Source organism: Xyrauchen texanus, chromosome 5, assembly GCF_025860055.1.
Source record: "Xyrauchen texanus isolate HMW12.3.18 chromosome 5, RBS_HiC_50CHRs, whole genome shotgun sequence".
NCBI lineage: Eukaryota > Metazoa > Chordata > Actinopteri > Cypriniformes > Catostomidae > Xyrauchen > Xyrauchen texanus.
In genome coordinates this window covers 8,081,374-8,104,393 of record NC_068280.1, presented here as the reverse complement: position 1 = coordinate 8,104,393, position 23,020 = coordinate 8,081,374, and the positions used below count along the sequence as shown (strand labels likewise).

The 23,020-nt window shown below is 35.8% G+C and overlaps 1 protein-coding gene across 1 annotated transcript; it reads right to left on the bottom strand.

Moving 5' to 3' along the window:
* Positions 1 to 1,179: 1,179 nt before the first annotated feature.
* spryd7a (SPRY domain containing 7a) lies at positions 1,180 to 11,486 on the bottom strand. Its single transcript, XM_052127123.1, has 5 exons — positions 8,749 to 11,486; positions 8,249 to 8,365; positions 6,851 to 7,017; positions 6,279 to 6,381; positions 1,180 to 2,431 (listed from the first exon to the last, which is right to left on the bottom strand). The coding sequence occupies exons 1-5, from the start codon at positions 8,852 to 8,854 to the stop codon at positions 2,334 to 2,336; spliced, it is 591 nt and encodes a 196-aa protein (XP_051983083.1). The 5' UTR covers positions 8,855 to 11,486; the 3' UTR covers positions 1,180 to 2,333.
* Positions 11,487 to 23,020: the final 11,534 nt, after the last annotated feature.

The following is a 23,020-nucleotide window of genomic DNA, read 5'->3' as shown; positions in this document are numbered from 1 at the left end:
GGAGCCGACAAGACGGGAGGAGGAGCTACACTCAGACCTTATGTAATAAAACGTTGATTTTTGAAAATAATAATAATAATAATAACAGGTTTTAAGGATGCATTCTACAGTTTAATACCACTTCATGGAGGGGTTAGTAATTAAAGGTATTTAAATTATGCAGTGGGGGTGTAGAGGTTTGCATCAGTTTGCATGGAGCTTGGGCAGTTTTGCTCAGCTGACCTTCCTATATAAGCTTTACGCCAAAAACGTGGAGATACGTTAAAACGCTGTATAGACATGACAGCAGTGTTGTGTGTATTGCATTACTAAGTAATTAATTACTGTACTTAAATAACTTTTTCATTGAAGAAAGTAAAGTAAGGGATTACTCCTAATTTTCAGTAATTTAATTAGTTACTTCTTATGTAATTGTGTTAAATACTGTATAAACTATAGAAAAATATATATATAAAACAACAGTGAATTTAAAATCGAAATGTAACATCTAATGGTAAAAGGTATATTTTCTAATTTAATGCAGCCCCCATAAATTCTTTGGCCAGTTCATGAATAATTTATTTGATTTTATATGATTTATTTGAAAGAATTAAAAGAACAGTTGGATACCTATCCTTGTATTTTTCATCTGGTCGAGGTTGATAAGCGATTTTAGAAAGTAATTAGAAATAAGTAATGCAATTACTTTTCAGACAGAGTAATTAGTACAGTAATCTAATTACACTGTAGAAGATGTAATTAGTAGTTAGTAATTAATTATTTTTTTTAGAGTAACTTACCCAACACTGCATGCCATTACGCTTGTTGAACATGTGAGATATTCCGGGTTCAATAAAAGTTAAGCTCAGTCGACAGTATTGGTGACATAAAGTTGCTTACCACAAACATTTATTTTTCGACTCGTATCAGTGCAGCTTTAAACTCTCAAAAAGTTGGCCGTACTCATTTCCTTAATAAGTGCCTCAATATAACCTCGAATTTAGCTTTTTTAAAACAAAAGGAGGGACGAGTCAAAATAATTTTTTGTGGTAATCAACATTGTCAAAAATGCTGTTGATTGAACTTAAATTGAATTGAAAGCGGACTATTCCTTTAAGCAGAAAAAACACTAGGTAAAAAGAAAGCACAAATGAAAAAACATTTTTATTACTGAAAGACAAAACAAGACACAAAAAGACCCGTTAGATTAGTACATGAAAATGTTGACATGATATACTTGTGAAAATGTTCGGTGGTGTGACCTGCTAAAGGCCTATGCTCCCCCTAAGTATTTTCCACAGCATTTTGCTAAATGTTTTATAATTATTAAATTTTTTTACACATGCAGCTTTTATGACCAGAGACACATGGTATATTTTTGCTTTTAAAAATGAATTTGTCACCACAGGACCATTGAAAATTAACTAGTGAAGGCAAAGCTGTTCAGAATGGTGAAAAACATAGAAATGCACTTGCTGTTATATATTCAAATACATTTTATCCTAAAATATTGATGCTGATTTAAAAATTCCATGGACAGTTATGCGTCAAAAATCCATATACAAAAATAATATCAATATTATTGGAATTTAAAATTTTTATTATATATATTTTTTTTTTATCACAAATAAGATCACTTATCATTCAACCCCAAGAAAAAAACATTCAATATTTAAGGTAAACAACCTTTCCATTTCAATATGTCTCAAATCACACAGAATGTTGTGCACACATTGTTATCTTGATATAAGACGTAATGTACTGTACATAACAAGCAATGTAATATAGAAAGGTAGTGAAATCTATGTGCATTTCCTCAAAAACTTTATCATGTATTCTGAGTGTGGGCAGGAGTGCAGTTAAACATTTGGCATTTTAAATACATCAACATCATCAGACAGACAATACAAATGACAGTTTATGACAGAATTTTTAGTTCAGTTTAGTTTTAGACACTTTGTTCATCTGAAAAGCAGAAAACATTAAATCTCAAGTCAGTTGTAATTTGCCCAATTATTCAATATTAATTAAAAAAAGAATATTAAAAAGCATAAAAACGCATATTTGTTCACATTGGTACACTATTAATAAAACACACAATGTACAGTGTTTGAAGCAAAAATAACTGATGTCTGATTTAACATTTTTAGATCAAAGTGCACAGACCTGGAAAACTAGATGACTTTTTTTAAATGAGTACTGCTAGTGGCCAGCAAGGTATTCGTAAATTTCACATGAGTCTTTCAATTGGCCACAAAAGCCACACAATAGGTGGATGTCAGTCATAAACATAGCACTTCAAATCCCGGCCGTGGGGTCTACATCTTTAGTGTATATACAGCACGTCCTGAACTTCAAAGGATCTGCTGCTCAAAAAGAATCTTCTGGAAGCCTTGTGGAGGAGGATGGTAGAAATCACTGAACTGGCAATCCAGAATTGCACTATCGTCCACTGTGAGGAGACACAAGTTATTTAAAAGCTAATTTTGTGAGATACTGTGCATGGTACATTAAAACAAACATTAAAATATTTTTACAGGTAGAAATCTATGATGCAAGTATAAGTATGTATGCCATAAAATTGGTGGACATGCAAGTTGGGCAAAATCTTCAGGTGTTTTCCAGTAGACTTTTTTTAATAATAGTATCAAAAGGGCAGATTTAATTTATATCAAGATTCATTGGCAAGATTAACTTCAATGCATTTCCAATGCATTATTAGACACTAGATACTCAGAGCATTTTATTAGGAACACCTTTACACCTACTTATTCATGTGATTATCTGATCAGCCAATTGTGAGGCAGCAGCGCAATGCATAAGCTGTGTCTCATATTAAAGGTTGCGTGCTAGGTAGGATGCCTCCTTTGAAGAATACCGAGTATCCTCCTTTAAAGCCTCATTTAAACGAGACGGCCTTTGTAGGACAAACGGAACATAACATGGTTGCTATGACAGCAATCCACTCTTTAACAAGTGCAAACGCTTTGAGTGAGAAGGGAACAAATTCCCTTTAGAAGGGAATGTATGAGGTACATTGTAGGAATTATAATGGTTTAAAGAGAAAAGAAAATAGATTTTACAGGTATACTTTTAGTCTAATACTTTATTTGAATTATATATTAATATAATTATACATATTATATACTCTGCACCCATCTACTGAGGTACTTCAACTTGGGAATTAACATTACTTGTGTTTGAACTAGAGGTCGACCGATATTGTTTTTTTTCAGGCCGATGCCGATCTTTTGAAATCCGGGTCGGCCGATGGCCGATTAATGCTGCCGATTTATTTTGGCCGATATGTGCTTGTTTTTAACCTCTTATTTGAACCTTTTATTTGAAAGATAAAATGTAACACAAATAATTACTTAAGATAAACAACATTTCTCAACAAATACATTTATTGAACACTTGACCAATCTGCACTTGTACACTTAAAATTAAAAATGTATAATGTAAAAACATATTGTATAAATAATGTATAACAAATATATTAAATAAACAAAGCAGGTGTTACTGAACTGCTTCGAGACACGAAGGTTGAGATCCAAATGCAGCTTTAATTAAGGGGCAATCCAGACACGTAATCCAATATTCAGAGCATCCAAGAGAAGCACAGGCATAACTAGGGATGGGTATCTTTAAGGTTTTAATGGTATTACTATCTTACCGATACTGCTTATCGATCCGGTACTTTAACGGTATTCTTAACGGTTCTTTTGTTATATATATATATATATATATATATATTTTATTTCAGGAAGGTCACTAACATTACTGTTCAGGTGTGGTCTAAAAAGAAATCTAATAAAGTAATCAATTGTAAAATAACACTGCATAGTTTATCTTAGATAGATTAATGCTTATTAATGCAGAAGTTATTCATTCAAGAGCTGTAAGTGATTTTCTCTTTGCCTTTTGTTGTTTGATTCGCAGTAATGGCTCAATCGTCACGTTTAATAGACAGCTTCCCCTTTAAGACCGAGTTCAGATCTAATAGGCTCCTGATGCAGCATATTTTCTCCCCAACTATTTCCATAACTACGTCCATTTTAGACATAATCTGTGTTTAAGTGAATCTCCAAGCCTGTCGTTTTGACATATTTTTGTGTATATTTGATCGTTTAGATGCATGAAACCCAAAGTAGTCTATACTTTGCTCGTCTCTTTGCGGTGTGTTTCGGAGCGCGCGCCGCCTTGGGAACAGTATCTCTTGCACTCTTTTTATTATTAAACGCGTCCCGCAATTTAGCAACAGTAGCGTTTTACAACAATCACCGATCGTTCTGATTCTGACGTTAAGTTTGAGTTTTAGGGAGAAATGTCAGTGCACCGCTGTGAAGGGAAGGAAGTTGTGCTAGACAGAATGCGGCTTATGTATAAATATTCTTTTTGTAATCTTTGGAAGGCGAAATCTAAAATAAAATCAGACAAATTATCACAGATCTAAACCAGGCTATGTTTGAATGTTTAGTTCTGTCACTCATTTAGCAGGGCTCGTGTTTTGCTCGCTGTGGCACCGCTGTGAGCTCGTAGCTCTCTCTCTCTCTCTCTCTCTCTCTCTCTGACTGCGAATAGCTAAATTGCATCACAGACAAATGGTTTCATATTATTATACATAGAAATGGCTGGCGAGATAAAATAACTTTCTCTTTATAGCAATAAAGAATGTATTTTCTTTAATTAACGTTATCGGTTCTGCTGTCGGTACTGGTAATTTCTCCAGTACCGACAGCAGAACCGATAACGTCCGTGCTTACCAAAGCCAGTCCTTCAATAGCCTATACTGCGTTGGTATATTTTTATTACTTATTTATCTGCATTGAGTGACAACCCTCTCAAATATAAGACACACAAACAGAACAAACAGAAGTCTCAGATTCACTGTCTGTAATTGCAAAATTCTTGCTTCCTTATTGTGACATGATAGCAACCCTTCTGCTGTGATAATGCAACTTCAACTACGCTATCAATATCCAAAGTAGCCGAACGTCATGTCAACTATCGCGTTTGTCACGTTTTTTTCTTGAAGTTGGCAGTAACATATCAAAAGTTTTTAATTAAATCTAAAGCAGTTATACAAATTTAACCCTTACTGTTTTCTCCAAGGAACTTAGCTCCTTCCTTAGGCACTGGATGAGGTCAGCTCACTCTGCTGGAAAATGACTCTAGGGGCAGCGTGAGTCGAACACGTGTTCCACAACAACACTAGGCTGCCCACAGATGCGCCTGCCTAATAATCGGCTTGATATGCTTGGATATTGGCCGATGCCGATTATGTAAAGAATTTTAAAAAATCGGCTGATTAATCGGTCGACCTCTAGTTTGAACATCAATCATATTTACAGGCAAATTGGCGTCATTTTTTTAGACATTTCTGTTGAAGCAAAGAATTGTGGGTTGTAAGTGCCCACGGATTATACACCTCATGCATCCTCCGAATTCCCATGAAAGAAGGTCGCATTCAAAGGCTACATTCGAAGTGTCCTACTCGCTTTTCTGAAACGAGACAGCCTCGATGACGTATGTGGCCATCAAATGCGACCTCAGGAGGACGCAGCCTTCCAAATGAGATTCAGTCAAAAATCATGCAGATATGGGTCAGGAGCTTCTGTTCATATTTACATCAACCATCAGAATGGGGAAAAAATATGATCTCAGTGATTTGACCGTGGCACGATTGTTGGTGCCAGACAGATCAAAAAGAAACAAGAAAACCAATTTAACCTAGTGCATCAGTTTTGACCTCACTATCTCGCTCACTCTATCGCTGTGGGTTTGTCCCCTGTTTATTGCCTGGTATTAAGCGATCCAATCCCAACTAGACAGGTGTTATCACCATACTCTATGTAATACGAGTCTCTTTAAACAAATTGTGTCTGCATTACACCAGTGTGTAACGGCATGAACAAAAAGAAAGAATTGGCATATTGTTGGTGAATGGCATAGCGCAAACACTAATTTTCAGTTATTTTAGTGGCGTACCTGTAACTGAGCTCTAGATGTGTGGTTCTCTCATCTGTGAAACTTTATGTGGCCCACGTAAAAAGTTCAGTGAACTTGTACAATTTTTTTGCATGTAACCAGTAAAGTTTCAAAATCTTGTTTTACCTTTATTATGGATGTTATGCCCCTGTATGTAGCCCTAGCACTTATGAAATTAAAAATAGACCATGATGGAATTTTATAAATCAAAGATCTTTTTCTTGTGCAACCTCTGGCTGGGACACTCATTGGCAGAATTGGTCTCTATAGGAACCATAGAAGAAGAGTGTAATCTCTACAACACTCACCATAAACTACAGGATATACAGTTCCTCTAATGCCTGATGCCGGACAGTTCATATTGTTCCCATTCAGGTACAAATTCAGCTCCACATGGTCATACGTAACACCCTATGCACACACAAACATGGGAGAAACCAGAAAATTAGATAAATGTTTTACTCAAAATGAATCATCAGCTAAGGTATTATGTGTCCTTAACATGGCATAGATGTCAATCAAGAAAACCTTCACAGCTGTTGCCATTATTAATGAAACATTAGTGCTCTCATATAACAGATCATTTTCTAAACTGTGTACACCAATATCAGTTGATGTGACAATGTGATTTTGAAGTTTTAATTTCATTAAAAAAAAATTGCCAATACTATGCCAAGCCCACAATACAGCGCCGGCCTCAGCAAGTCTCTAAATACAGTTACACAACTTTATTATTATAGTCAACAAATCCCAAACTGACTCAGAATCCAGAATAAAATGCTCCTCTTTTTACAAAACACATTTATTATTTTGGAAATCCATTTTGCTTACGTAGATAATCCAGATATTTTATCACAATACATTTTTATGTGAAACTCACCACAATGTCTCCTTCCTGTGGTAAGCTGTTAGCAGGTAATCGGTTCTTTTCTTCATTGTTGTGGTACACAGTGCCATCCTGTCTAAGCACAAGGCTGTGCGTGTCTCTGCCCAAAGGGACCTGGTTTAAATTTGCTTTCCGAGTTGCCACTCCTATTCCCCAGACACCTGCAAGGAGTCAAAGTTCACTGTAGCCACACTTCATGATATTGACTAACTATTGATTGATTGATTGATTTAATCTCAGTTACAATAAATGCCCTCCACGTACGCTGTGCTTGCTTAAAGTGTTAATTTTGCCAAAAATGTAAATTCTGTCATCATTTACTCATCCTCATGATATCCCAGATGCGTATGGCTTTCTTTCTTCTGCTGAACACAAAGATTCTTAGCGTTGTAGATTCAAACAATGCATGTGAATGTGGCTAGAACTTTAAGCTCCAAAAAGCACAAAGGCAGCATAAAAGTAATACATAATACTCCAGTAGTTTAACCCATGTCTTCTGAAGAGATATGATAGGTGTGGGTGAGAAACAGATACACATTTAAGTCCTTTTTTACTACAAATCTCTGCTTTCAAACAGCCCTCTTAATGATGCGTTCCAGAAAACTCTGAATTTTCCCAAGTCCGACTATAATAATAATGACTGGACATCCGACATGCAAACTCGATTTCAGTGAGTAGCGTCACTTGACGTCATTTCCAAGATGTTGCAACCTCCGAATATAAACCAGAGCTAGGTTTTGTGAAGCATAAAAACAAACTTTTACATATTCTCCCTGCAGGAAATGTCTGTATATGCAATATACAATAAATGTACAAAAGGATGTTAAGAATATTTTTTTTTTTAATCAATCAATGCCTACGTTTTCACCTATTTTGCTCATGAAATAGCAACTAGATCGCCAGCTAGCAAGCATCTGGAAAACTGTGCATGTGTTTATGTAACCTTGACATGTGATTGACTAGAATGCATTGAGAAATTTCAACTCGGATTTTCCCAACTTCGACTTCGTCTGGAATACAGCAGAAGCACTTTTTTTTTCTCCAAAGAGGAGTTGTTCTTTTGTTTTTGGCTATTCTGATTCTTTTTGCATATCGCCGCCATCTAGGCAGGCAGCAGAATTTATAGTAAAAAAGGACAGAAATATTGATCTGTTTCTCACCCACACCTATCATATCACTTCTGAAGACATGGATTTAACCACTGGAGTTGTATGGATTACATTTATGCTGCCTTTGTATGCTTTTTGCACTTCAAAGTACAGAGCTGAGATACTCTTCTAAATAACTTAATTTGTGTTCAGCAGTAAAAAGTCATACACATGAGGTTGATTAAATGATGAGAGAATTTTCATTTTAGGGTGAATTATCCCCTTTAATTATGACACCTCTTACCTGTGGACTGAATCTTAAATTCAAAATAGCTCTTGTTTTGATGTAGAGGAGCATTTGAAATGCAGCCACCAGTTCCACAAATGCGTCTTCCACTCTTTACAATGACAACATCAGTACCTGAAATATCATTCAAAAGTCAGGCAATGAGTCCCTGTCTCAATAAATACAAAGCATACATAGCAGTTCAATTAGGCCAAAGCTGTTTGGTACCACAAAGTTTTTGTGTACTTGACCAGTGCCCTAATAAAATACACTGATATATTCTGATACTGCAGTTAATTCAACACAAATTATTTTCAAATGTGATACATTAATATTCGCCCTGTATTTCTCCACAGCACCTGCGCTTTATTCCACTGAATTACTTGACTATTATCTTTCCATATGTCAAACCACATGGTAACAGGTTGGCGTACATCTGTCTGTCATGTATTTAAATCGATCATAACATTTCGTTGTATGGAGACGAAACATGATTTCCGATATTGTATATCACTTACCCATGTGATGAGTGTCCAGCTGAACCGTGGGCATTTCCTTCAGTGTTACGTGGCCACTGTTACCGTCTCCACAACAGTCGAAACAACATGAAAACAAAGCCGCCATGATGGTGTCTCTATGACAATAATATCATAAAAGACAAACGGTGTAGTTATGCGCTATTTATTTGCTCTATGAGATTATTTGTGCTCCAATTCACCGGAGGTCATTTTCATTGTCTGTTCAGGGAACCGGATATGACGTGAAACAGTCTTCCGTGGTGGGAGGTTTTCTATAATTTTCAAGAAAGCTCAACAGCGAGATCTAGTGACCAGGATGCACTATTAAAGGAATATTCCGGCCTTAATATAAATTAAGCTCAATCGACAGCATTTGTGGCATAATATTAATTACCAAAAAATAAACAAGTAAATAAATAATAATAATTTTGAATTGCCCTTCCTTCTCTTTTAAACAGGCAAAAATCTGGGTTCCAGTGAGGCACTTACAATAGAAGTGAATGGGGGCCAATTCATAAACATTAAAATACTCACTATTTTAAATATATAGCCACAAGACGAAAACAATATGTGTTAACATGATTTTATTGTGCTAAAAACACTTACTAACCTATTATTTGTACAGTTAAAGTCAATTTTACAACTTTGTTGCAATGATGATGTAATGTCAACAAACCCTAATAACAACAGTAAAAAATTACGATTTAAACAACTTTAGAGCCCCTCCAAAAATGGACCCCATTCACTTCCATTGTAAGTCCCTCACTGCAACCTCAATGTTTTTTAAAGAAAAGGAGGGACGAGTCAAAATTATTTTTGGCGTAATGAACATGATGTAACAAACGCTGTCGATTGAGCTTAACTTGTATTGAACCCAGAATATACCTTTAAGAGAACAACTTAAACCACTATGACTGGAAAGCGGATATATTAACACGCCAAAATACTGTCACTTAATTGTGACTTCATGTGGTCTCTTTTGACCATGTAATACAATTTGTTTTCTGTCGTTGGCCAGTGTGCGTTTGAGAAAGTTAAGCTGAGAGATGTGACGGTTGTGACCTTAACAGCTTTTATCCTGCTCTCTGCCACTCAGTTACAACTGTGTAGTTTTGCATAGCAACAACTTCGCCGCTCGAAATGTTAGGGAGCCTCTACATCTGACCAACTGCTGACAAAAACGAAAAATATTCGTCTCTGTCCGTATTACTATATTTTTTACCTTCACCCCAAAGACTCGTTTAACTTAAATGTTTGGATAATTTGTGTGTGTTACTTTCAGTCATATTTGACATGGTTATTAACTTTAGTTTGTTGGGTTTTTTTTTTATTTATTTCGGTTGTGTTGAAATCTGCACAGCAACAAGCGCCATGATTGCGCTTGCGGAGCTCCCTGGTAACTGGCGCGCGCGGTTTCTATCCAATAAAAGAGCGCGTGATGTGTTCGCACTTATGCGGTGGAACTGCTTTGCCCAACATGCATAGTTTTTATGGGATTACTGCATTATTGTAGGAACTATTTATTCTGACTAACATCACGTCCACGTCCTTTGGGTAATTCATAAGCAGATGTCGAGGTAAAGGGACCGAAAGAAGGTAAAGTGGGCACAATATTTCATTATGGTCTCCCTGACGACCTTTCTTTCCATTTCTGATTTCGGTTCAGATAAGATTAATTATGAATATGTAAATACCATCTTGTCATCACGAGAGAACAGTTTAATTAATTATATTTTGTAGAGGGCGCAGACTTCAAATAACTTTACCCGCTTTCCCATATAGTGGTTTTGAGATGCAGGTGATGACATAGACGAAGTGACGTCATATTGTGAAATATAGTCGCTTTTCAGTTAACCTAAGGCAATATACTAGTTAAAAACAGCAATGTGGCGTTGAACGTGAGCGCGCGTGCCTCTGATCTTTTGAATGATAACAGAACCGTTATTTTCAGAATTGTCCAATCAGATTTCTCGTGTAGGTCAGCTGTAACACACTAAATTATGTTTCTGTGGAAATTACCGGGTACGACCTCGCCTCACCTGCCAAGAATAGCTCATTCACAAAGAAAAGAAAAAAGTTATGCAGCCCTTTTGGGTGCACTATAAATTTCCGTTCTAGAGTGTTCAGTGCGTATCCTGAAGTACAGTATTTAGCAGTCTTTCCGCCTGGGGAAAGAATAACCTACTGCTGAGACTCAACAACATGAGAGAGGTGTGACGTAAGAGCTGAAGAAAGTGACGTGGTTTCTGCCTTGTTTTCTCTCATGCTGATTTCTGCGTGGATACAATCATGCTTATCATTCTACAATTTTGTAATATTGTAATGCAAGTACCTGCTAATATAATAGAGGTGATGTCAAAAGCCTGTCAAGGCTATGTCAAATAAGGGGTCTTTTCTTGCTTTCATGTTCTATTGAATACATTTTAATCCAACTGTTGTAGAAGAGAAAACAATTTCAGATACCATAAAGTACCAGTAGGCCTACCAATGGAGCCATTTTTTCCCCTAGGCCTTTTTCCATTATTCACCCATGAAACTAACTGCTTACATAATCATTATTGACCATTGTCCAATCAAAATAACATGGAATAAAATGACTATAGATATTGATCTTTTATCAGCGTGGACTGACAGGAACTTCATGCCTGTAATCTTTACGCTTTTCATGCAAAGTTCCTCTTCATTAACCTTTTTTTCTCTCTCTCAGTACAGATTTTCGAAAGAACCCAACAGACAGCTTCATTGATTTTACGAACAAAATGACTTGTTTGGCAACCTACAGTTGGGGAAGTTTAAAAATGTGTATATACGTTCAAACTCATATACCCGTTAAGAAAAAATGGCGCATTTGTTAAAGAGCCGTTTTACCATCCAATCAAATGTCCAGTAGGCCAAGTGAGATTAGGAGAATGAGTAAATAAAATAATAATAGGAGGTCAGTGTTTAAACTATTTCTATGTTGGAGAATGAATCACCACTCAAGTGTCAACACGATGGAGATATCCAACTCAAGTGAAGCACAAATTCTGGACACTTCAAACGCAATTTTTTTTATCTTTTTAATGGCCATCCTGCTGGAAAATCCATCTTTAGTTGGTGGCTGTGTTTTGGAACATGGTAGCTGGTTTCTAGCTAGTCATGAGCTGATCTTTAGATGGTCCAAGCTGGGAGACCAGCTTGTCATACCAACTCAAGGTGGTCAAGCTGGTTTTTGGAACATAGTAGCTGGTCGACCAGCTAAGGACATATTTGGACCAGCTTGTACCAGCTACTATGCTCCAAAGCACAGCTACCAGCTTGAGCTGGATTTTCCAGCAGGGCAGGTGTTCATTGAAAGGGATTGGGCATTTTATTTATTCTTACCTGAGAAGTGGACAAATTACTTGTTCAGCATGAAAAGACTGTTGCGTGAGATTGAATTCAACTACATTTTGTTTTTTGAGTAGGAACAACTGCCATAAGCTATGTGAGGTCCTGGAGTTGCACTTCACTGTCCAAGATAATCAGAGTTTCTTCAAAGTCTTCTCATCCAACAGCTTAACTTTAGAAGGACTGGAGGCAAGAAGTTTTTTACATAACGACCAAAAATAAGATTCATCGCCACCGACCCTCGCCATCCATCCTTGAGATGAATGGCAGAAATCTGCCCTGTTGGTTCGGGCTCAGGTGCATTGAAACAAGCGGGTCTTTGTGTGGCCATATATTTGGGTTGACAATGTTCTGAAGTCAATTCTAAATGCGTTTTTAATTTGGACTAAAAACGTATTCAGGACAGATGCAATTCTGTGATTTTTGGCCATGCAGATGTCTGGGCAATGCCAGTTGAAGTACCCTCAAAAGTTTGATTTCCCCAATACATTGGCATCAACTATGACGGAAACCATCCTTCAGATCGCTGTGCAATTGATCCAGATAAAACTAATGTGAATGTTCTTGGCCTGTTGGGGGACATAGCTCTGAAGGATGGTTTCCGTCATAGTTTCGCCCGAGGGTAACGAGTGTTACGGAGAGGGAGTTTAAATATACTTTATATTAATGACCCTTACCGAGAAGAAACGCGGGAATCAAAACAAACAGCGCAAAGTACCAAAAGGGGCCGATCCACGAAGTGATTCTGTCAGCACCCCTCCCCTAAATCCGAACTTAAAAGAAGAAAAGGAGGCGATGTTAAAACCTCAAGCTATTCAAGGTTTCCCAGAAGATGGCGATGCTGCGTTGTTCAAAGTGCAACGTGTGAAAATAAAGATGGAAAGTATATTATTGATGTCAGTAAGTATTGATGCCCAACACTGGAATATGACATTTTAGAACTGCTTGAACGGTTTAGTTTCGTCCAGGACAGTTAAAGGAATGTTTCGGGTTCAATACAAGTTCAGCTCAATCGAAAGCTTTTGTGGCACAGTGTTGATAACCACAAAAATAATTTCGTGTTCCTCATTTTCTTAAAAAAAATAATAAAAAAGCAAAACTCGCTTACAGTTAGGCACTTACAATGGAAGTAAACGGGGGTCAATTCTTAATGTTAAAATACGATTTTTTTCAAATGTGCACAAGACAACGGATGTGAATGTTAATATGATTTTAGTGTGAAAAAAAAATCTCTTAAAAACCTTTTCTGTGTAAAGTTATAGCCAATTTTACAATTTCGGTTCTATGGCGATGTAATGTAAACAAACCTTAAAATGACTGTAAAAATGACGCTTTAAACAACTTTGCAGCTCAAATAATAGGCTACACAAGTTCTAACAGAATTAATGTAAGTGCTTTTATAAAATTATAAGCTTCACATTTCTGCGTTTAAACCCTCAAAAAATCGGCCTCGTTCACTCGCATTGGGTGTGCTTAACTATAACTTCCGAGTGGAAATTAACGAATGGTAATCAACATTATGCCACAAATGCTGTCGATTTAGCTTGTTGAACCAGGAACATTAATCATTAAAGTGCTCGTTATTATAAGTTGTATATACATGTGTGTTGAGGATCATATTAAAAAATGGCTCATTATCAATATAGGCCTAATGTGAATGCAGATATGGGCCTATTGAGGTTGCTAAATATTACCAATCGTCACCTTCCTAAAATAATTGCCTAAGTCATTTTTTCACTTTTCTCAGAAAACACAAAACACTGAACCAATAATTGAATATATGATATTTATTGATAATGTCACTCAAAAAGGTTATGGCATAAGATGACTATTGACATACTAATAACAATGCATGTCAATTATGTAACGTAACGGGAATAAATGACTTAGGCAGATTTTTGAACATGCCTTTGTTACTTAGGCAATTTTAAATTGACAACTCTGTCAACAATAAAACACTAACAAACAAACTAAACATCATTCTGAGGAGGCATGAGTAGCTTTTCCATCTTCTTGATGCACCTGCCATCTTAAAAAACTTGTAAAATTGCCTTTTGACTTAGGCAAAATAAAACGGCCTAAGTCACACACTTGACATAGGCCATTATACTATAGAGGTACAATTGCATGATCTGTTCAACTGAGGATGTGGGCGATTTTACCAAAGGTGGCCAGCATCATGAGGAGATGACTTATGCAAAAAAATCATTTTTGTCAAAAAATGACTTAGGCAATTATTTTAGGAAGGTGACGCAATTTGAGTTTAACCGACATGACAACTGTGGTAGCTTCGTTTATTTGAGAGGATCAGCAGATACGTACGTAACTATTAACTAATTAATTAGGCTTGCTACAATTTTTCACATTGTAATGTTTTCCTTTATTGCATTGTTCATGTACATACAATTATCAACAATGAAATCACGACACAAATATTAATATATCTATAAATTAATAATTAACAGATGGATTTTACCTAAAGCATTAAAATGTGTTTATGTTATGTAATAATTTTTAATATCAAACTTGGTATTCAAACTAATGTCATAGGTTCACAGTATATAATAGCATAACAAATCAATACAAACCACTTGCATTTACATACATCGTTAATTAATCGTACATCTCGTGCTTTCCTGAAGAGATGAAGGACCCCGGAGGACGGTAAACGGCCCGCCTAACTCCAGCAGCACGGTCAATACTGGAGGATTCGCTAGTGCTTTGACTCCAATATTTACGTGCTGCTACAGCCAGGCAGCCAGTCAGTCACACGGCCAAGTTCAGGAGACTTCACAGTCTCACATACACGCGTAGTCTTGCTGCTGCTTTTGTCTACTTTTCCCTTCCTCTCTCTCTTTCTTTCACCCGTTTGAATGTGAAGTGAGCGTCTGTCCTGTCGCTCTTGCCGCAGCACAGTACGGCCTGCACCTCCGTTATAACTCACAAACCATTCTGTGCTGCTACAGTACCGACAGGTCCCGCACAGAACGCGCGCGCGCGCGCCCACTCACGCGAGGCGCGCGTCCACACAACCGCACATTCACGGTCCGCGTTTCTCAACCTGAAAATAAGATACAAAAGAAAACCAATGAGTTCTAAATACCAATATGGCCATGTATTGTAGTTAAATGCTGCCATAATGACAATAAGGTTTAAGAAAAAGATATGCGCTTGCTTACAACAGTGGAGCTGCAAAAATAGGAATACAATAACTGACAGCTGTTTTGATTATAACACGAGATATCCTCAAGACTCTGTGGGCTGTTCTGTTTGAATCTGCAATGCAAATGCAGCAGGACATGGATCAGTAATCTTACCACGTATTAAAAAGTACAAGTGAAATTTGTTTTTAAATATTTTAGGATCCATATGAAGACTGTTCTTCCTTGTAGTCTGAAATTGGACCCTGAAAGAGCTGACTGCTGGCCTATCTGCAATCTCAAGGTCAAATGTATAATTTTCTTGCCCTGTTGTTTTCCAAGTTTGACAGTTACATCATGAAATGCTCAGTTTGAAAAAAAAAATTTAACCTTTAATTTTTGACAACACATTTCTACTCTACAGAGATGGTTTGATGTTCATGGAAAAGTACATCCTACACAAAATCTACATACATAGTCTTAAGTCTCTGGCAGATTGTGGTAACAGGGTACCTGTTCTGTGTGTAAGGTGAGAAACAAAATATATTCACATTCTTACACAGCCTACATGCCTGCTTGTCTCCAGGTAAATCATTAAGAGGTAAGTGCACACCTACATAAAAAATAAAAAAAGGTCACTTTATACAAACCGTTTGTTTGGGTATTTTTCACAAATGGTGATAACTTCAGAAAGCCTGTGACTGTTCAAACTGTTCGGCAAAAAATTTTTTTAGCTATCTGACTGAATTTGAATTGGCTATAAAATGATTTTCATATTCAATATAAGATCTGCAAGTAAATTCAGAGACATGAGTCAGGACATACATTTTTGAAGAACCATATGAGTAAGCTCAACAACACAGTTTCATTCCGTTTTGTCCAAATCTATCTTTGAAATTACTCTTATGCGGTGAGGGTGACCGCAATAATTTTAAATAACTTAAATTGCAAAATAAGTGAGCTATTAATAATGCAAAAATTTGAAGCATGGCTAACATGCAATATTTACCCTGTTCTATTTCTGAAGATAGCTGTTTTTGTGAAACACCCAGGTTTCTGTTACATTCAGTGTACACTCGTGTGCTTTTGTACCAGGTGAACCAGTACTGACAATAAACTTTTTGTGTAGGACAGTGAAGCATCTGCTGTCTATCAGGGTAAAATTACAGGTTATGAAAAGGGCCCCATGGAGTGTTCACTGACAAAAGACTGCAACCTACCACATTATAATATTTACTTATGCTGTTTGTTCCATCTGAATGCCGTACTCTTTATCTTAGTTTCTTTCTTTGTATATAAAAATCTTGTATTTTTGTTTGAACTGCTATTTTCTTTTACACATTTGAGAAAATTTATCCAAAGCTATTTTTTTTTTTTTTATTCAGGTGAATTTTCAATTGGCAAATAAAAATACCTTTTAATCAGAAGTGTACTTACAGTTACTTGACTTTATCACAGCTTGTTTTCATGATGCATGCATTATAAGGACTCCTCTCCTAAGAGAAAAGAAAAATAAATTTAAGAAGCACATATTTTGACTTCTAGGTTCCTAAACTTATTACAGGCATAACTACAAAAATTTTTGTGGTTGTATATTATGCAAATTATTGAAATGATTGTGGTAGATTTTGGTTTGAAGAAATGTTCTTAAATGACAGGGTGTGTGGCTTCACATTTGCGTGTGTGTGTGTGTAAAAAGGAAACCAATCTCCATTAAATTACATCAGAAATGTGGCATAGCTACGAAGATTTATACAAATTACAAAATATATATATTTTAAAAACATTATAAAAAGACATAAAAAAAGTTAAAGAAACCACATGTCCATTAGATACTAAGGTTAAGAAATGTAAACCTCAAGCACACGCATATGACATTTTATGTGAAAATGTTTCATAATGCAGATAATAATCAAATAAATTCAACTTTTTAAATTGCCCACATGGAGCTGGAGCTGAAAATATAGTTTAAGCATAGTAATAAAAAAATGATGAGTCATCATTTTGGTCTAACTACTGAGCAACATCAAACTAGAAATTCATTTTATACCAACCATTTACATTAATTTTGAACTAATAAAACCCTTTTAATTTTTTAGGAGACAAGATTGGGTTCTTTTACAAACAGCCAATAAATTTAAGCATAAAAGGCTCATAGATGATGTGGTGCAGGCAGAAATGACTCGCAGCAATGAACATTTCAAAAAGAAGAAAAAAGGAAAGAAACAAAAAGTGTCCAAATATTATGGGGAATTACATTTAGAGAGTGGACTGATATTTCACCAGCTTAGAAGATCATTAAACTAAATAAGATGTATTGGTACACTGAAGTACTGTGCATTACAGTGCAATGTACAATTTGAACCAAGATAAAACAGAATATACTCCAAAAAATAAAATACTTGATTTGCTAACCAAATGTATAGCAAGGTTACATAACAAGATTACTCTGATTAGTATATTTTTACGAGACTAGCTAGATGTGTTGTTCCCTATAATTTTGTGTGCCAGAAGTTAGCAGAGAAACCTTCACTTCCTACCACAGAAAGGGGAAGCTGCTCCCATCATTTCACTGCTTTTACACAAGTTCCGAACGAAGGGGGTACAACAACACAAGAGTGTTTAAAGCACACATATAAACACAAGATCTGTCAGTGGGATGCAATCAATAAATCCTAAACCTAAAGACAACAAATCTGATGATACATACCATTGACAAAATTTCATTGACAAGAGTATTTTTTTAAATATATTTCTGCTACACTACCATGCATAATAGAAGACCCAATGCAAATGACTTCAAATTTAAGTACGAGTAGTGCATATTGTTTGTAATTATTTTTCAAAGTTGTGGGACGATGTTACCAATACAAATGATGTAAACAACTAAAAGATAAAGAATGGGGTATGCTACATATGTGAGCTGAATATTTTTATTTTGCAATAATTTCACATATTTCTTTTATTAGTCTTTAACACAGTACATTCCTGATCCTTAATTGGCACTAAATATGGCACTTGGTAGCTCTGTATAATTTATTTAAAAAGCTTGATTTTTTAAATTTCTTTAGAAAGTGTGGTAGGCCAGCATAAAAATTATATTACCCTTTTGTAGTTTATGGACCAATGTCATAAAACATATCAAATACTTGAAATGCATAAAAAACAAAACAACAGTACCAGTCCACATAACAAGTGCATTTGCTTTTGTATTTTTCAGATGGGGCAACCCCTGGCATCACTCTGGTGTTTGACATCAGGAGCTCGACTGGCACTGTGTTTTTCCAAGCAAATAGCTTTGTAACTGACACTCAGATCGAGATTTTCATTTCTGTGTTTCACATCTAATTTGTCATTTACAATGGACACACAGATACACACGCCCTTTCACACTGCTTCTGATCCTGCTGGGCAAACAAACACACACACACACACAAACAGAGGTCTGATTTAGGCCCAAAAATCCTGTTTTGTACTGATCGGTTTCCAAACAACTTATTTAATCTAAAGCCCTCACACTGACCTTCAAGTTTCACGATAATACAGAATGCAAGCAAATCTTTCTAATTTCTCTAATTTTACTACAGACAACATCAACCAACCTCCTTGAATCTTGGAGGCCCCTCTATAACTAAGTGGCTAACTGGGCTAACACAAAGGGAGAGAAAAACAACAGAAACCTCAAACTCATTTTGTGACCATTCTGCAATCTTCAAATAGTCACTTTACGATGTTTACTGGCATTTTTAGAGCAAAAAGATGACAATATAACAATTAGATAGAACAGTGTAGGCCTGTTACATTATCTGCAGAAGCTACTGACACAAAAAATATGAAAATGTGATCTCCCTTTGAAGTCAATATGGCACTATAAAACAAGCACAGCCCCACATCCCAAACCAAAGCATTACCCAATGTAAAACTCTTTAAAAAAAAACCTGTAAAAACAATATGGATATCACCAGTGATGAAGACTGAGAAAATTAATCTGTAGTACAAAACCACAAAAATGGAAAGACTATCTTTAAACATGGACTAAATGCTATTTACAATTTATAGCTTTATAGTTGTTGTGAGAACAACATAAGACCCAACCTTAATAAGTATTTTGGCTCATCTGAAATCCTACAACTTCAGAAAATTGGGGGTAAAATATTTACCTCCATTTTGGAGGAAATTAGTAGAATTAAATATGTTTTGAGGCATTCAAAAATAACAATTAGAGCAAACCAGGAAGCACTTCTCAGGCTCTGCACATAAACAGACTTATCATATAGTGTGGGATGGGTCTGAGTCAAATGCAATATTACATAACCATTAACGCAAGGCAGTAACAGGAAATAAAGCTATCACAGGGAACAACAGGATCAGCTGTCTTAGTTGTACGTGACATGCAGTGCTACTATCAAATAGACATAAGGGTTTCCATTTGAACTGGGGCCAAGAGGTTACAAGTCTACAATCCTTTTATATTTGATGGGAAACACATGCAGTGTATTTCTGTGTGATACCAGTCATAATGATCTACTACAAGTCATAATGAACTATCATGATTGTGACTAATATGTCACGGAGGCACAACGAGAAAGGACAAGCACACCAAAAATGATCAAAGGTTATCAGGCCAAAATTCTGTGAATTTGTTCTTGGGAACAAAATTGTTGCAACTGGGTTAAAATACAGCAACTGGAGCTTGAAGGGGGCAGATTAATGTTATACAAAATAAATACACTGTTAATAAAACATAACAACCTGCCCCCGGCCCAAATATAATGACTCGTGGCCTTGAGTGATAATATCAAACATTATCTCTGACCTTGAGGATTCCCCCCAATAACAATAATAATAAAAAAATGATTAAAAATAAAAAAACTTGGAGTCGCATTTTCTAAAAAGTTACTGAATACATTATATTCTAGTGTCAAGCACTTACGTATGTGCAATAACATATACCACTATCCTAAACTTAATAAAATACAAATAAATACACCACTATTTCAAATTAAGTGGGCTTGAAATGCAAATTAATCTAGGTATTGTTGGTATGCTTTTGGGATTATCCTTATTTTAACACATACCATCAAACATCTTCAGGCTGTCTGATATCACAAAAACACATGCCCTTTATAATGTTGTAACCTTTAGCCCAAACTTGAAGACAAACTAATATAAAGTGGGTCATCATTCTCGTGTCCAGCCTCTGCTCGTCTACAATGTTTTTTTTGTTGTCACACCAACCATAGATGCTACTAGTGTGACCTGAAATGTCTGGAAAATTAACAAGTTCTTGGACTATTATTATTATCATCTAAAACAATTACTTTTTATTTATATATTTGTGTTTAGAGAAGTTTGTTTGGAATGTGAATGAGGAGGCCTGGAGGAGACATACTCAGCATTCAGTGGTTAAAGTATAGGTATCGTTGTAGTGACTGGACAAGCAGTAACTGAAGCTCATCACCAATTCTTATTGTAGTTGACTGGAAGCCATACTACAACTTAAATATATGCAACATTATATAAAAAAAGTGTATGTATATATAAGTATATTTATTATATATAAATTATGTTTAACTGTAATAATCTATTTAAAGTGCCTCTTTTCAGTTTGAATTAAATTAAAGTTATGGTTTTTCATGAATGCACATACAGAATGTGTTTTAAATTGGCAAGTAGTCCACTGGCTATAATTTTTTACAATAAATCACTTTAATACACGGCAATTACAAAGTTCTGACTTTGTAATTATATAATTATGTACAGATACAGACAGATATAAAAGATTCCCAAGAGATATCTGTCTAAATTTAAATTTTTTTGGCAAAAATATCATTTACAAGTCAACGGTGACTGAGCTCTACACAGCAGCAGTAATGCCTACATTAAAATCATGGATAGTTTGAATTTGCAGTACAACTACCAACAGAACACCATGAATTATAGATGCTCAAGTGATTAAAGATTCTCCTTGAAACTCTTACAACTATTAAAGCTTTTCAGTGGCTTATTTGGACTACAATACAATGTGCAGTGAGTGCAGAAAAGTCCACAGACCCGCTAGGCAACAATATCGTCAATTTGACATTGTAGAGAGAGATAACCAAAGATATAGCAATTTCAACTCTGATTAAAATCACACTTGGCCTCAAAAATATTGTTGCAGAGTGAGTGGACAACACACACAGCAAAAAGGTCCTGTGTGAAAAAATACAACTGAAGAAGGCTTTTGGAAATGGAACAAACAAGTCTTAAATAGAATATTTTGAATATGTTCATGCAGGCGGTTTAAAGAGTACAGGGGGGAATAATGGCAACTGTAAAGTTTTTTTCTAAAGTTGTTCATCGAATGCAGAGTGACATTTGAGGTATAATCCATTTTAAAACAGCTGGATACCTTATTTGTTAGTCTGTTGGTTTCATTGCCTATAGCTTTAAATTAATATATATATAACAAATTATCAATATTATAAAAATCAAGCCTCATTTGAATCTTCAGGTGTGGCTCACCCTCCCAGAGACATCCAATACAGGCTGAATGTGAGTAGAGAAACACAGAACTCAGCAAATCTACAACAGACATGGGCCTACATTTTCAGTTTCACCCCCACAGAAGTTTAAGGCTTACTTTTCCATCCAGTTCAGTACAAAAAAATTGACAAAAAGTTGCTTTTTGTTTCAGGAATGGAAACCTTGCTTCTGACACTCATTAAAATGGTTAGTAGTGCAGCTGAAAACTTACAATAAACTTTGAAAATAAGTAAAAAAAATATATATATATATATATATATATACTGTATGTTGTAGGTTATTTTGTGAAAATATAAAAAATAAAATAGGCCTATAATCAAAACGGAGACACATGTAATTCCGCTAACTTACATAACAAGGTGAAATTCCCGTGCTTGCAACCATACTGTTGAACTCCAATTCACATTTCCAAGAAAAGCTGAAAAGCAAGTATCTTTTTTTTCTCTTCCAGTTCCACGCGCTCTGTCAACACACACAAAATAGCCTAAATCTGATGCTATTTAGAAGTCTGTACCTCCTAGTAGGCTGATAAATTAACACATTAGACATGTAACATTCTCCGTTTTTATAAGTTACATTAACTGCTAAATACACTTAGTTCGAATATTACAATGTGACGTCTGAATTGAACGCGTTCCATTGTGTCAGCGTCAGGTCATAATGCAACAAACTCACTTTTATTGCGAATAACTTTTATTCACCACAGGCTTTCGAGGCTGGACGCATAAAATGGCGCAAACGTATTTCACTCCCTCCCAAAATAACGCAATTCAAGATAGTTTCACAACAATTATACGAATTAGCAATAAATGTCATTTTTACATGACAAACCCGGCGAGTTTGAGATATCTTACCGGTTCAGACGGTTCCGAGTTCAGTGTCTGATGCATCTGAACTGCGTGTATCTGCGCCAGCACCACGTCTGTTACTCCCGCTCAAAAACCGACGTGAAAAAACACCAAAATGACACATTCTTCGCCGCAGCCTTGCTGAATCCAAATCTTAGGACCCTGCTGCATTTTCCAGAATTTTTCTATATTTTTCCTCGCACCCAGCGCAATTTTTATTTATTATTTTTTAAATATATCGCCGATTTTTTTTTTATATACGCAGCTGAAAACGATAGCCCCCCTTTTTCTCCTTCGGCTCCATAATCGGTACGTAATGGTCACTTCTTTGGTCGTCCTTAACAGATGTCTGCCGATTTTGTTTTCTGATATGGTCCTATCATGTTG